A 12,641-nucleotide genomic window follows, 5' to 3' on the forward strand; every position below is an offset into this window, starting at 1 on the left:
AGTAATGTGATGTTTATTTTACTTCTTTTCTATTTGTCATAATTAAAAATTATAGTTTTTAGTTTTGAAATATAATCAATTGTCATTGGAGATAGATGTGTATCTAAACAAAAACCTAAGTTGTCATTACACGATAAATTAGATGTATCAAATTTTTTTTTCACACTAAAGGATTTCATTGAACATGAAAGAGTAATACACAGAGAAGAACAGAGCTAGCGAGTTACATGCAACCCCTAGAAACTAAAGCCAACCGGAAACAAAGCCTTCCGTTGGAAACTTAAGCCGGCAGAATTGAACAAATTCTCCGGAAACTAAGACAAACCATTATGAACAAGGATCAAAGCATAAACAAATAGATTAGTCTAGATCGAATCTGAAAACACACAATCAAACAAGAGATAATAGCAAGGCAGAAGGAAGACATAACACACCCAAAGGCAAACTTTATTCAGGGAGAGTCTGCATCTCTGTATATTGCTCCGACGACGAACATCTGACGAGCCACGAGAACTTGCAAAGACATAACCCAAGAGGAAGAAGACCAAATTTACCATTCAACCTCCACGTCAAGGTTCAGAATGAGCCGAAGCCCCAAATCCTTGAAGACGAGACGGAAATTCTAACCATCGCCAGAATCCGACCCGTTGCAATCGAGAACAAGGATAAGCACATCCTTCAATACCATGCTAAAATCACAAGAAGATGTGACCATAAACACACATGCAGACCAAGAACAGAGAATCTTTAGATCAAGATCTCAAAGTGCATCCGCGAGAAACGAAGAGACAGAGCATAGATCGGGAAAAGAAGGCTGAATCAGAACTAAAGAATCAGAACCAAAAAAACCCACACCGATAAAACTCTAATCCCTTCAACAAAATTTTGGATCTAGATCTAGAAAAACCAACAGAATAGCTTTGATCAAAGACAAAAGGACATGCAAGGTATAAACCCGACCAACGGCGGCTGAGAAAGCCAAAACCGTTGGCCGGAAACACGATTCAGATTGATAGGATTGAAGAGAGAAGGCGGAGAAGTTTAAGAGAGAGGATTAAATGTATCAAAATATATGGATATTATTGTGATGTTATGTTTATGGATTTCTTAGTTAACTTAACTTGGTCCAAAGCCTAAACGAACCTTGTAAATCACAAAGCTAGATGATGCGATTATATATTATTCAACTGGTTTTGGAAAAATGATGATAGTTTACATAATCGTGAACAGAACATACATAAACAAGAGAAAACACCTTGACCTTGTTCATAAACAAATAAATATACAAACAAATGACATTTGTGCCAACATTGTATCCACTACCTCTAATATCTTCCATCTTGTTCTTATATCTACCATATTGTGTGATTCATTAAGTCCTCTGCAAACTGATATGAAATCCATTCAACTAATATCCACTTTGGTCCGGTTCAGACGTGCTTTACACCTAATTATAAAACGTGAGATGTTATTCGCGATGAGCTCAAACATCATCAACGGATTTCTTACATACAAAACCAGAGAGAGAGAGTTTTTTCACTAACCAGTTTTTGGGGGATTTTGACGAGAACAAACGAGAAAAAGTAGAGACACGTGCAGATTATGATTGCAGAGATCGTGTTGTAGACAAGCCGCTTGTCGTCTTTGGTTGGTATGAAGGCTGTTTTCAATGTGTTGGTAAGCTCGAAGAGCCTATAAGAGATCTGAAACAAAGAATCAAAAGTCAATCACTTTCTTTCTTTCGTTTTTTTTTTTTGGTTTTCAATTTCTTTGCAAGTCTGTTGTAGCAGAGTTTGCTTACAGCGACATAAATCGAAGTCGTGAGCATGAAGTTCAACAATGGGTATTCCGGGATTAGAGAAAGTAGCAATTTGGGCTGACCATCAGGAACTCCAGATCTGTGGATTCATAAATTTCATATCTCAATGGCACAAGACTTATATTAAAGAGCTTATTGTATCGTCAACTTAAGCTAGAGTTGAGAACATTGACAACAAGAAGCGTGACATACCTGAGCCATATATGAAACTGGGAGATATATGTTTCCAGTGTTATCTTCCCAAGCCACCTGAAAATTCACAAACAAAATATTGTCTTTTTTCAGGAATAAGAGGGACGATATGTCTATTGAGTAAAACATTTTTCTTACGCCAGAAGGGTCAAGCTGTAGCCGCGGAAAGACTGGGTGATGTTTCGGAGACAGATATAAACACTGACAGAAAATCAACACGAAGTAACCAAGTTAAGACTCGTTTTGGAAGATCCATTGTACACAGCTTTTGAGAGTAAAGGTGTAATACGTTATTGGGATCCAAGAGGTGTAAGGATGATATTTGTTGTAAGTTAGCTTGTCCAGCTTGTATATGTACTCGAACCAAAAATATCCCACCTGAAAGATTTCACAATAACAAATATACCGATCAGCTATGTAAGGCTTATTTCCCTTGGAACATAGTGAAATGATGACTTCTTGTTATACCGTTAGTGCTATAAGTGCCACAGTCGTTTTGATAGCCATCCTCAACTTAATCTCAGCTTCCTCCAGTTTGTCCATCCAACTCTCAACCTATAAGGTACATTAGTCTTTCTCACTAAGCTACTCCATTTGTGAACAGAGTTGATGCAATGTAAGTCGAAAGTGGGAGTATTGGGGAACTTACAGTTGGGTGGTAGTATGCATATAGCATCCCGATTATCCATATGTACCGATCAAGGCCTGAGCGAAAATGCCATTCATGCAAGAGGGGAAGCTGCGGTTTGGCGGGATCATTGTAACCTGCAATTGTTGTTTTCCAAGTTTTTTTTCTATTTTAATCATTTGTCTCTGTGAATTCACATATATTTTTCGTGAGAAACAAAGATTAGGGTTATCACTAACCCATTAGGAACGTCAATGGACTCCAAATCCATTCAAAAACGCCCGGAATCTCCCAAACGATGATAACAACGACGAAACAGGCAACAATTTTGGCAGCTATGACAGAACCCATCTCATTATATTTGTTCATAATACCAAGTGCTCCATAGACCATCAGAGTAAACAGAGTGTGCATTGGGCATATATAGTATAGCATGTAACTGTTGTTGAGGACGATGCATGAGAATATGACCAGGAAATTTAACCTCCACATCATCTGTTTAGAACAAGCGTATGTTAATATTTAGAAGCTAACATAAGTAACAGGGAAGGTCATAGCTGTTACACCTGTGCAAACCTTGCAAGGCTAAAGTCCTTTCGAATGTAATAATAAGAAAAATTCCCAAATCCAGTCATCCACACATAGCAAGCAATGAACACACGGATAGCATTGTAGTACTCCGCAGCAGCAAAGTAGTGGTACATCAAAAAGAGGACCTACACAACACCAGGAAATGAATGAGGTAACAACAAATGAAAAACGGAAAATTGCTTCTTTGAAAACAAAAATAATCTTCCAAGCTGATGCATCAACAGAGAGAGAGTCACAAACCTGCATCCAGCCTTTCCACTCCTCGGTTTGATGCCTATTCAAGTACATGATGGATTTTCCGTTGAATGCTGATTTATCATTATGTATCGTGAAGGAAGTTATGGCCGAAACGATGATGAGAAGGAAGTAAAGGAACAGAAAGAGATCCCGGTTGTAACTCTGTGTTAAAAAGATAAACAATGTAAGACAGTCAGACACGTAGAAGCATAAACAGGATTATTCATAAAGCTCACAACTTTATGAAGTCTAAGTCTTTCCACATAACATTCCAACATGAATGAAAAAACAATTTAAGTGTATATAATATTCTGCTGTAGATTATCTGTAACTAGATAAGCCTCTCCAAAATCTACAAAGCAGAATTTAAGATAAAAGTATCATCATCATCATCATTACCTTCTTGGATGAACTGAAGACATCAGTGCGGTCGCATATATAAAAGTATCCCATAAGCACTGCGAACTCGATTCTGCAAATATATAAAAACGATATAATTCATCAAGAACAAAGTTGGGCCTTTTGAACATAATACATAACTTATCTCCAAATAACTCACATTGCTCTCAACGTCAGCCTGTTGTCAACCAAGAAGGCCTCATCCAAGAGGACAAACCTAGCGTAGAAAAACCCGAATAAGCATACAAAAAAAAAATCAACAGCAGAGCTCACTGGATGCCTTAGGGAGAGAGAGCTTATGGGAACCTGATGAGAGGAGAATGTACGGAGGAGGGTTTGGCTTTGGGAGAAGCTGATTGGAGACCACCTCCGTCTTCTATCAACAGAGCTTTGTCATCTTCTTTGACGAAACCTTTAGCTACTTCCACCAAGCTGACATCATCAGAGTGTCTACTAACATTATTAACAACAAAGTGAAACATCAAAATACGAAATCAAACGCAAATAATGATTTGTATCATATCATCATGCAACGTACGCTTTGGAGGAGACAGAGTAGTGCTTTGTATAGTGAAGATACTCGGAGTAAAGCCAAGCTACGATCACCGGCACTATCCCGAGCACTGCCGACATCTGCAATTCCCCCCCGGAATACACCAAAACAAAAAAATCACAACCAGATCAACAAGAGCTCAATCAATGTAACATCAAGCGAAGATCTAATTCAAACGAAGGGGAGATTAAAGACGTACTAGCCCAGGCGTAACAGAGCTCGAAATCGCCATTCCAATGATCTGTGATTTTTCAAATTTGAACTTTGGCTGATTCGCTCCAGAACCAGATCTGGCGGCAGATCGAGAAGACAAATATAGATCCCTCTCTACCTCTCGCTCGTCCCTCCGTTGTATAGTTAGTTACACAAATTAAGAAGCTTCGAGGGAACAGTGAAATGTGGATTTGAGCAGTTATATAAATAGCCTCCCTCTCTCCATACATTTATTTAATCAAAATAATAATAAAAAAATATTACTAACCGGCAGAATTTTGTTGATAGAAATTTAACCAAACGAAATAAAAATTGATGAAACCAACATTTTTGGGTTTATTATGCTCTTCTATCAAATCGAATCGGGGGCCAATAATTTTTTGCATAGAAACAAATACAGATTTGTTCGTTAATGTAAGAAAGAAAAACGTGTTATAATGATTGGTGTTGTACATGGAAGGAGCCAAGACAGTTGTAAAATAGCAGTACTAGTGTTTTGTTTTTGATTTTAACATTTTTGATTCCAAGAACATCTTTAAGAAAGATATGTCAGTGGACGAGAGTTTGAGTTGCAATTATGGAAATTATTTTGTGTGATATGCAAGGTTTCAAACCTTATCTCTTGTACTCTTAAGATTACAATTGACAGGATTTTGGATTATGATATATATGCTCAATGGTGAAGAAGAGTCTACTGTATGTTAGTTAACAAAAATATTACTGTATCTAAGTAACGTTTAGTTTTTTGATCTTTCATCTAAACCATATTATTAAGTCTAATGTAATTATGAGGTGTGTGTTCAATATCGCTTGTGACGCGTTTCTTTAGATTCGAATAGTCGGCAGATTACTTTATTGAGAAGAAGTTTGTTAAAATGCCATCACAGAGTTGGAATGTTGAACTAATCATTTTATATACCTGTTTTAGTCTCTTGAATAGTTTATATAAAGGACTTTGTAGTCTACAGGTATGTGTTTTTATAGAAAATATCAGTTATACAATATAGTTATATCTAAACATATTATTTTATCATATTTTTAAATCACATAGGAACCGAATAACAATTTTTGAAACTTAAAAGAAAAAAGAAGTTATTCCTATGTGAATTGGTTGCATAGGAATAACTTGAACCAAAATTTAGTAGTAATTAAGATTTGACAAACATGATTAGTAATCCTTATATATGAAACATGAGATATACATGTTTTGAGTGTTAAGTTTATATAGTTTAACGAAATTATCAAAAAAATATTGTTCAAAGGATTAATTGTTTTTCTGTTTTAGGGGATTTTTAAGTTAGAATTAAATTATGCACACTTCTATTTCTTAATTGAGTATTTAAAATATTTTATCAAGCAAGACAACACAGATTGTCTATTTTAATACATACATTTCTCATTTAAAATCTAGGAGAGTTAAAAAAGATGGTTTTGGTTGCCATCTTCGTCACACGAACTCAGGTTTTCGGACACTTTTCATACATGGTCGAGACGGTACTTGTGCAATGGATGTATGAATCTTTCAAAGCTAGATGTCGAACAAAAAAAAACTTATAAATGCACATAAATGCCACGTGTCAATAGGCGTGCGACGAATCTATAATGCGCTGGTGATTTTTTAGGCAAATATTTAAAAAGCCGTTTCAACTACCAAGTTCAAAAACAAAACAAAAGACAACGGCGGAGAGATACGACGGCCAAGAAACGGCGGCATCACAACCCATTCCTTTTGCTTTTTTTTTCTCTTTCTTCTCAAGAAACGAAACGAAACAAAACAAGAACAATCCAGCAATCATCCCTGGACATGACAAGGGGAGGCGTTCGATATAATGGTTAGTCCTTTTTCCCCGGCAAAGGAAAAATGTCAATGGCCATCACTGCCTTCGATCATCGCCGCGTTTTTATGGTTTCTCCGATAAACCCTTTCTTCGTGAGGAGACTTTGTTCACGTCTCTCTGTTTTATCATGTCCACAGGTTTTCCTCCTTACTTGGCTGACACGGAAGAAGAATGCTCTGTTTCTCTTCGTCAGGTAACATTGTGTTTGTTTTAATGATTTCAAGACTTCCATTAATTTTATCTTCAAGAATATCACAATATTTCATTTTTTTTTTTTACAAATCTCGTAGCTTATGGTCAATGAAGGACTCATTCCATCTTCTGAAGATGAGAATAAACGAAGAATCGTCATTCTTAAGCTACAAAAGGTAACCTTTTCAACATCTGAATGATCGATCTCTCCTTTTTGTTGTTGGATAGAAAGTGATTTGTCTCTGATTGAACAGATAGTGGTGAGATGGGTTAAGAGCATTGCTTGGAAACGACGTCTTCCTCAACATCATATCAACGCAACCAACGCCACCATTGTCCCTTACGGATCCTATGGTCTTGGGGTGATTATTATTATTTTTCTCAAAGCATTACAAAATATATGTAATTATGAATGTCTTTAACAGATACTTTTCTCTTGTCAATCTACTAGGTTCACGGTTCTCAATCAGACATTGACGCTTTGTGCATTGGTCCTTTCTTCGCAACTATAGCTGTAAGCTCTCACCTTGCTCCTCTGTTTGATCTGAATTATAGTCTAATGAGTCTTCTCTCGATTGACCACAGGAGGATTTTTTCATCGACTTGCGTGATCTTTTAAAAAGCAGAGCCGAAGTTTCCGAGATTCATTGTGTTAAAGATGCTAAAGTTCCTCTCATACGCTTCAAGTTTGATGGCATCTTGGTTGATCTTCCATACGCTCAGCTTCGACTCTTATCAATCCCAAACGTTCGTTCCTTCCTTTTAAAAAAAAAAAAACCTTTTATATTATTTTTTATTCAAGAAAAAAACTTTTATATTATTTTCAGAATGTAGATGTGCTGAACCCTTTCTTCTTGAGAGGTATTGATGAGACAAGCTGGAGAAGCTTGTCTGGAGTTCGCGCAAATCAATGCATCCTTCAAATAGTACCTTCCGTGGAGGTAACGCAACTAACGAGTGCTATAGAGTCTCTTAACTTTCTGTTTATTGAATACATTCTTCTGTTTCTTGTTTTTAGTTGTTCCAATCATTGCTTCGTTGTGTGAAACTATGGGCAAAGAGGCGTGGTGTATACGGCAACGTAAGTGCGTTTATCATTGGTAATGACTATTAGGGGCCGCTAACATGTAATGATGAAGTTTCATTTTTGTGTTCAGTTGAATGGGTTTCTAGGGGGAGTTCATATGGCGATTCTTGCTGCGTTTGTCTGCGGATACGAACCGAACGCTACGTTGAGTTCCCTCGTGGCTAGCTTCTTCAGCACGTTTGCTTATTGGCAGTGGCCTACACCTGTGGTACTGCTAAGGGATGCTTACGCAGCTGCTGGCTCTCCTCCGGGGTTAATGCCTATCCAGTTGCCTTGCGGTGGACGTCAGTACTGCAACTCCAACATAACCAGGAGCACGTTTTATAAGATCATGTCAGAGTTTCTCCGAGGGCATCATTTGATGAAGGTGAGAGAAAGAGAGAGAGTGTGTGTTTCCATCTTCTGCAACCATTTTGCTAACATTTCGAAATGATTGTGACAATGCAGGATTACTTGAAGCCTAGCTTTAACTGGACGAGCTTGTTTGAGCCTTACCCTTATGCAACAACGTACGCTTGGTTCGTCAAGATACACCTCTCTGCTGATAACCAGGAAGGTCTCAGTGATTGGGTCGGTTGGGTTAAGTCACGTTTCCGCTGTCTTCTGATCAAAGTATGAAAACTCTACAGAACACTCTCTGCTTTTTAACTCCGTATGTTATTGAAAAATGTCTCATCTCTCATGTTTTGATGCAGATAGAGGAAGTCTTTGGCCTTTGTGATCCAAACCCAACAGAGTATGTGGAAACCTGTGAGAAGCAGCCAAACATTGTGTATTACTGGGGGTTACACCTCGGAAACATAAATGTTTCAGACATTGAAACCGTGGAGATGGACTTTCTGAAGAATGTCAACAACAGGGGAAGCTTCCAGGGAACAGTTGGTGGAATCAAGTTATCAGTTGTGCAAGCCTCTCAGCTGCCTACTAAGAGTGTTGAGTGCGATAGAAGCAAGAACGTGGCAAGGACGTGCTGGAGAGTCCGGGAAGATAAGCAGTGCAAGAACACACCTGTTTACTCAAGGCAACGGCCAGGTTATGTGAAGATGAGTAACAGAGACGCTGAGAGTACTGATGTTAAGTGTTAGGTCATGTGCAGTGAGTGATGATGGTTCTGCTGCTTCCTGTTAACACTTTGTTTTTTTTTTTAGTTTTAGGCTTTAAACTGTGTGCTAAAGATTGCAGGAAAGCAACTAGATTGACTTGTAACTCTCTGATTTGTTGTAAATGTCTCCTGACCAATCCACTGTTTTCAAAACAAGATTTTCTACAAAGTTGTGAATGAAAAAAAAGATTTCCACTATTCTAATATTTTATTTGATCTCAGGCCAACCAATTATTCAGCAACAAATGATATGATCTAATTCAATGTAAGATGGCAACTGCAAACAGTTCAAATTGAGAAAGACTTGAATAAATTAAAACAAAAGAAGAGTGGAAGAGGCAATGTTTAGAGGTTGAAGATGGCAGCACCACTTGAAGGCTTGGAAGCAAAAAGGTAAAGCTCCATGTCTTCTTCCTTCACCACTCCTTTCTCTATCCTCTTCTTGTAGTATTTATCCTGAAAAATACAGAAATTGCATTATTAGTGCCCTCGCAAGATTACAACACTAGTGTGTCCTCTACTAAACTTCATTTACCTTAACAGCAGCGATGAACTGAGAGACGCCAGATTCTTTAACCAAGGCCACAGTGCAACCGCCCCATCCAGCTCCTGTCAGCCTTGCTCCAAGTGCTCCATTCTCTCTGCTCACTTTAACTAGCTCTTCTAGTTCCGGGCAACTGCAAAGATTTCATCAAAAAAATCAATTTCACTTAACACTTGCTTCTTTATAATAATAATATGCACCTGCACTCGTATAGGACACTGCAGCTGTAATGGCTCTCGTTCATGAGATCACCAAGTTTCTTTAACTTCTCTTCGTCACTGCACAGTTGATGGATGTCTCAAGTTCTTAAACGTTCCAACAAAAAAATTATTCAGAAGTTTTATAAGCGAAAAGCGCTCTGACCTTAAGTTTGAATCAACTGTGTCCTTGAAACCATGAACTCGCCGTGCTTCGGAGTAAACATGTGCAGCTCTCTATTGAATGATTGCAAACAAAAGCCTTAAGACTTTGTTGGAATAAAAAAAAACACAATATTCCAGAGGTTTGATACATTTGATATATACCTGGTGCAGTTTGAAGTGCGTTGCAGCGTTAAGTACAGCTAAAGATGTTGGATCGTTGTTCAAGATCGATGGTAGTTTCTCCTGGACGATTTTCTCAATCTCCTCGGCCGTGTACGGTTCTTCTTTCAGATATTCCTTCATCATAGACATAAAACAGAGATTAATAAAACATAAGACAAGTCTGTTTTTAGTAAGAGAGTGTTTCTGGAGGAGTGTACCTTAACAGCTAGAACAGGATCAGAGGAGCCACGATCACCAGCAAACGACACACATAATCCTTCCACGTCAGAGAGAGTCTTAACTTTTGATACTGCTTCTTTCGGTTCCATTCCGAGCTTAATGCCGAGTATGATCTACACAAGTGCCACATGGTTAGAGAGAAATAATCAATGTATTAGTCTAAAAAGCAAAACAATGCCAAGTGTAAAGGTATGACTTTACCGAAGCAAGTCGACACTCGACGACCCTGTTGTTGTAATTAGTAGCAGCTGTGACCGCCTTCTGAGACTCTGCAAGAGAGTGTGCGATCACAAAACTCCCACCATGAGGGAGTTTAACATCCGTTGCACGGACCGGGTTGAAGTCAATAAGCTCAGCAAAACCAGTTTTAGCCATAATAGAGATTGCCTGTTGAAGTAAATAAAAAAAAAGTGATGATCAATCAATTAAGAAAGAAAAAAAAACAGTGATGATTCTAGGAGCAGGTGGTACTGAGATTATTCTAGAGAATCTCTGACCTGGTCCATGCCACCAGATTGTGTTCCAATGTGTTGTTCACATTCACATGTAAGCTGTGCAAGTTCTTTCTGAAAGCAAGAAACTCAACCAACACAAAATAATCAACAAGAGACTGACTACAAGCTATGAAATATTTCTTTCAACAAAGCAGGAGTGAGGTTATACCTTTTCAAAGTTCTCACCAAAGACGGCCATAATAGCAATGGTTGATGAGCAAACAAAGGCAGCAGAACTTGACAACCCAGAACCTGAATAATAAAACAGAGCTCTAATTAAAAAACTTTACGCTAAAACGAGAACATGATGCATATATATATATATATATATAGATTGGGAAGTAGATGATACCTGTAGGAACAATGCCATCAACAACCACATCAAGTCCAACTGGTGAATCAACGTTCACTCCTTTTGACTTTGCATACTCATGGAACCCTTTATACCTATGTAACAATCCAAAAACCATAAGACACCTAAAGGAAAAAAAAGGTGAGATCTCTTAGTTTCAGATGAGAATAAAGAGAAGACCCCCATACGCGCAGATGAAGTAATGACCCCATTTGTGATTCTGCAAGTCAATCTCCTGCAAAAGTTTAGACATAAAATGATAAGGCACTAGTAGTAGTACTTACTTGTGAGGATCAATATTCCATTTTGTGTGACAAAAGAGAGAGAGAACCTGGTGAGGATCAGCAGGATAAGTACACATGGAGTACTTCTCATTAACGTTTGCTATCCTCAACTCATTTGAACCCTCACGTTTCCTGATTGCGATAATAGTGTCCTGACGAATAGCCATCGGTAACACAGAGTATCCCTCATAGTCAATGTGCTCTCCGATCAGATTCACTCTTCCTGAAACACAAAACATCTCTTTCAGATCCAAATGGTCAAACATTATCTATCTAGACATCAACTTGATCTCGTTTTGTCTAAAAGCCATGCGACGATAGAGAAACAAGAAAAAAAAAAAAAAACAGAATCGAAACCTAACCGGGAGAGCGAGCGAAGAGCTGGGGAGAAGCATCGAAGGCCTGGTTGAATTTGGATTTCAAAGCATCGAATCGTGACTTGGCTTCTTGGAGCTGAGATCCTTCGCCGTAGACATGATCAAGGGATGAGAAGATCGGGACCGTAACTTCTTCCTGTTTCGCCATGTTTTTTTTTTGTCTTGTCGTCTCTCTATCGAATGCGTTTCACTTAAATTCGGATCTCACAGTTGTCTTGTCACGGAATGTGATCCTTCTCTTGCGCCATTTTGTATATATCATATCCACCAGTCTTAATTACTAGATCCGTTAAGGAATATCGTTTTATCGAATATCTTTGAATATCCACGTATCTTACTTATCCATAACTTTTTAGATAATTATTATCCACTCAGTTATCATCTCTTTTTCTCAATTGGGATTTGCTCAGTTATACAAATAATTGTCGTTAATTATTGAAAAAATTTATGAACTTTCTCACATTCTAGAATTTATCTTATTCTATAGTTTACAACATAATTCAACTTTGACTATTTTATAGAAACGTGACCTTGATTAGAAATTTATTTTTCAACCTTTTTGTTGAAAAATAGCCCAATTTATTGGACTGGTGATGGATTTATCCATCAAATGGAATATATAAAACTCTTTTTAACAAAAAAAATTGGAATATACATTACTTGCGAAACTAATAAACTTTAAAGATGATTACAACCACAATTAAATAATGCATAAAATAAACGAGAAACAATGATATAAGCAAACCTTATTGTTTTATTAAAAATCGCCTAAAACAATTTATTACAGGTTTAGTGTTAACTTTTTAACCTACATTATTGAAATTATTATCCAACCTTGTTTCTCCCTCATCATGTATTTCAGCGATTATTTCATGAGGACCAAGAACACACTAAGAGTTTTTTCTTTCTCTATAAAATCAATATTGTGCCTTTGTTCCATGTCAATAAATGCAATTTTAATTTTCTTAGAGTTAC

The 12,641-nt window shown here is 37.5% G+C and overlaps 3 protein-coding genes across 5 annotated transcripts; 1 reads left to right on the plus strand and 2 right to left on the minus strand.

Moving 5' to 3' along the window:
• Nucleotides 1-1,160: 1,160 nt before the first annotated feature.
• On the minus strand, nucleotides 1,161-4,819 carry LOC108857151 (protein REDUCED WALL ACETYLATION 2). 3 transcript variants are annotated; one of them, XM_056986739.1, is made up of 16 exons: nucleotides 4,619-4,819; nucleotides 4,405-4,499; nucleotides 4,173-4,298; nucleotides 4,027-4,083; nucleotides 3,867-3,939; nucleotides 3,471-3,629; nucleotides 3,206-3,355; nucleotides 2,879-3,134; nucleotides 2,661-2,776; nucleotides 2,480-2,566; nucleotides 2,301-2,389; nucleotides 2,150-2,212; nucleotides 2,012-2,068; nucleotides 1,802-1,898; nucleotides 1,545-1,703; nucleotides 1,161-1,447 (listed from the first exon to the last, which is right to left on the minus strand). In XM_056986739.1, exons 1-16 carry the CDS (start codon nucleotides 4,649-4,651, stop codon nucleotides 1,442-1,444), a joined length of 1,623 nt encoding a protein of 540 aa, XP_056842719.1. In that variant the 5' UTR covers nucleotides 4,652-4,819; the 3' UTR covers nucleotides 1,161-1,441. The 3 variants fall into 3 exon arrangements, with proteins under 3 accessions (XP_056842719.1, XP_018486596.2, XP_018486595.2); XM_018631094.2 differs by having other exon boundaries at nucleotides 4,173-4,316; XM_018631093.2 differs by having other exon boundaries at nucleotides 4,173-4,319.
• A 1,584-nt stretch (nucleotides 4,820-6,403) lies between these two features.
• LOC108805416 (nuclear poly(A) polymerase 3) lies at nucleotides 6,404-9,049 on the plus strand (the record flags this gene model as incomplete). Its single annotated transcript, XM_018577457.2, is given in 11 exon segments — nucleotides 6,404-6,464; nucleotides 6,608-6,663; nucleotides 6,761-6,838; nucleotides 6,917-7,024; nucleotides 7,114-7,176; nucleotides 7,248-7,409; nucleotides 7,490-7,603; nucleotides 7,681-7,743; nucleotides 7,820-8,116; nucleotides 8,197-8,361; nucleotides 8,445-9,049. Coding segments are annotated over 11 exon segments (1,524 nt in total). The 3' UTR covers nucleotides 8,835-9,049.
• On the minus strand, nucleotides 9,029-11,940 carry LOC108805417 (galactokinase). The gene is made up of 13 exons (XM_018577458.2): nucleotides 11,652-11,940; nucleotides 11,337-11,512; nucleotides 11,194-11,240; nucleotides 11,006-11,100; nucleotides 10,823-10,905; nucleotides 10,657-10,725; nucleotides 10,361-10,546; nucleotides 10,138-10,272; nucleotides 9,920-10,054; nucleotides 9,759-9,829; nucleotides 9,596-9,673; nucleotides 9,387-9,528; nucleotides 9,029-9,307 (listed from the first exon to the last, which is right to left on the minus strand). The coding sequence occupies exons 1-13, from the start codon at nucleotides 11,812-11,814 to the stop codon at nucleotides 9,197-9,199; spliced, it is 1,491 nt and encodes a 496-aa protein (XP_018432960.2). The 5' UTR covers nucleotides 11,815-11,940; the 3' UTR covers nucleotides 9,029-9,196.
• Nucleotides 11,941-12,641: the final 701 nt, after the last annotated feature.

Source organism: Raphanus sativus, chromosome 5, assembly GCF_000801105.2.
Source record: "Raphanus sativus cultivar WK10039 chromosome 5, ASM80110v3, whole genome shotgun sequence".
Lineage (NCBI taxonomy): Eukaryota > Viridiplantae > Streptophyta > Magnoliopsida > Brassicales > Brassicaceae > Raphanus > Raphanus sativus.

Excerpts from the sequence above, each read along its gene's own strand:
- LOC108857151 (XM_018631093.2), bottom strand. The coding sequence starts at position 4,651 with ATGGCGATTTCGAGCTCTGTTACGCCTGGGCTA. Across the intron at positions 4,500-4,618 it reads GCTCTGTTACGCCTGGGCTA|ATGTCGGCAGTGCTCGGGAT; the intron begins GTACGTCTTTAA and ends GGGGAATTGCAG. Across the intron at positions 2,777-2,878 it reads TCCATTGACGTTCCTAATGG|GTTACAATGATCCCGCCAAA; the intron begins GTTAGTGATAAC and ends CAACAATTGCAG.
- LOC108805417 (XM_018577458.2), bottom strand. The coding sequence starts at position 11,814 with ATGGCGAAACAGGAAGAAGTTACGGTCCCGATCTTCTCATCCCTTGAT. Across the intron at positions 9,830-9,919 it reads CGCACTTCAAACTGCACCAG|AGAGCTGCACATGTTTACTC; the intron begins GTATATATCAAA and ends ATCATTCAATAG. Across the intron at positions 9,308-9,386 it reads AGTTCATCGCTGCTGTTAAG|GATAAATACTACAAGAAGAG; the intron begins GTAAATGAAGTT and ends TGTATTTTTCAG.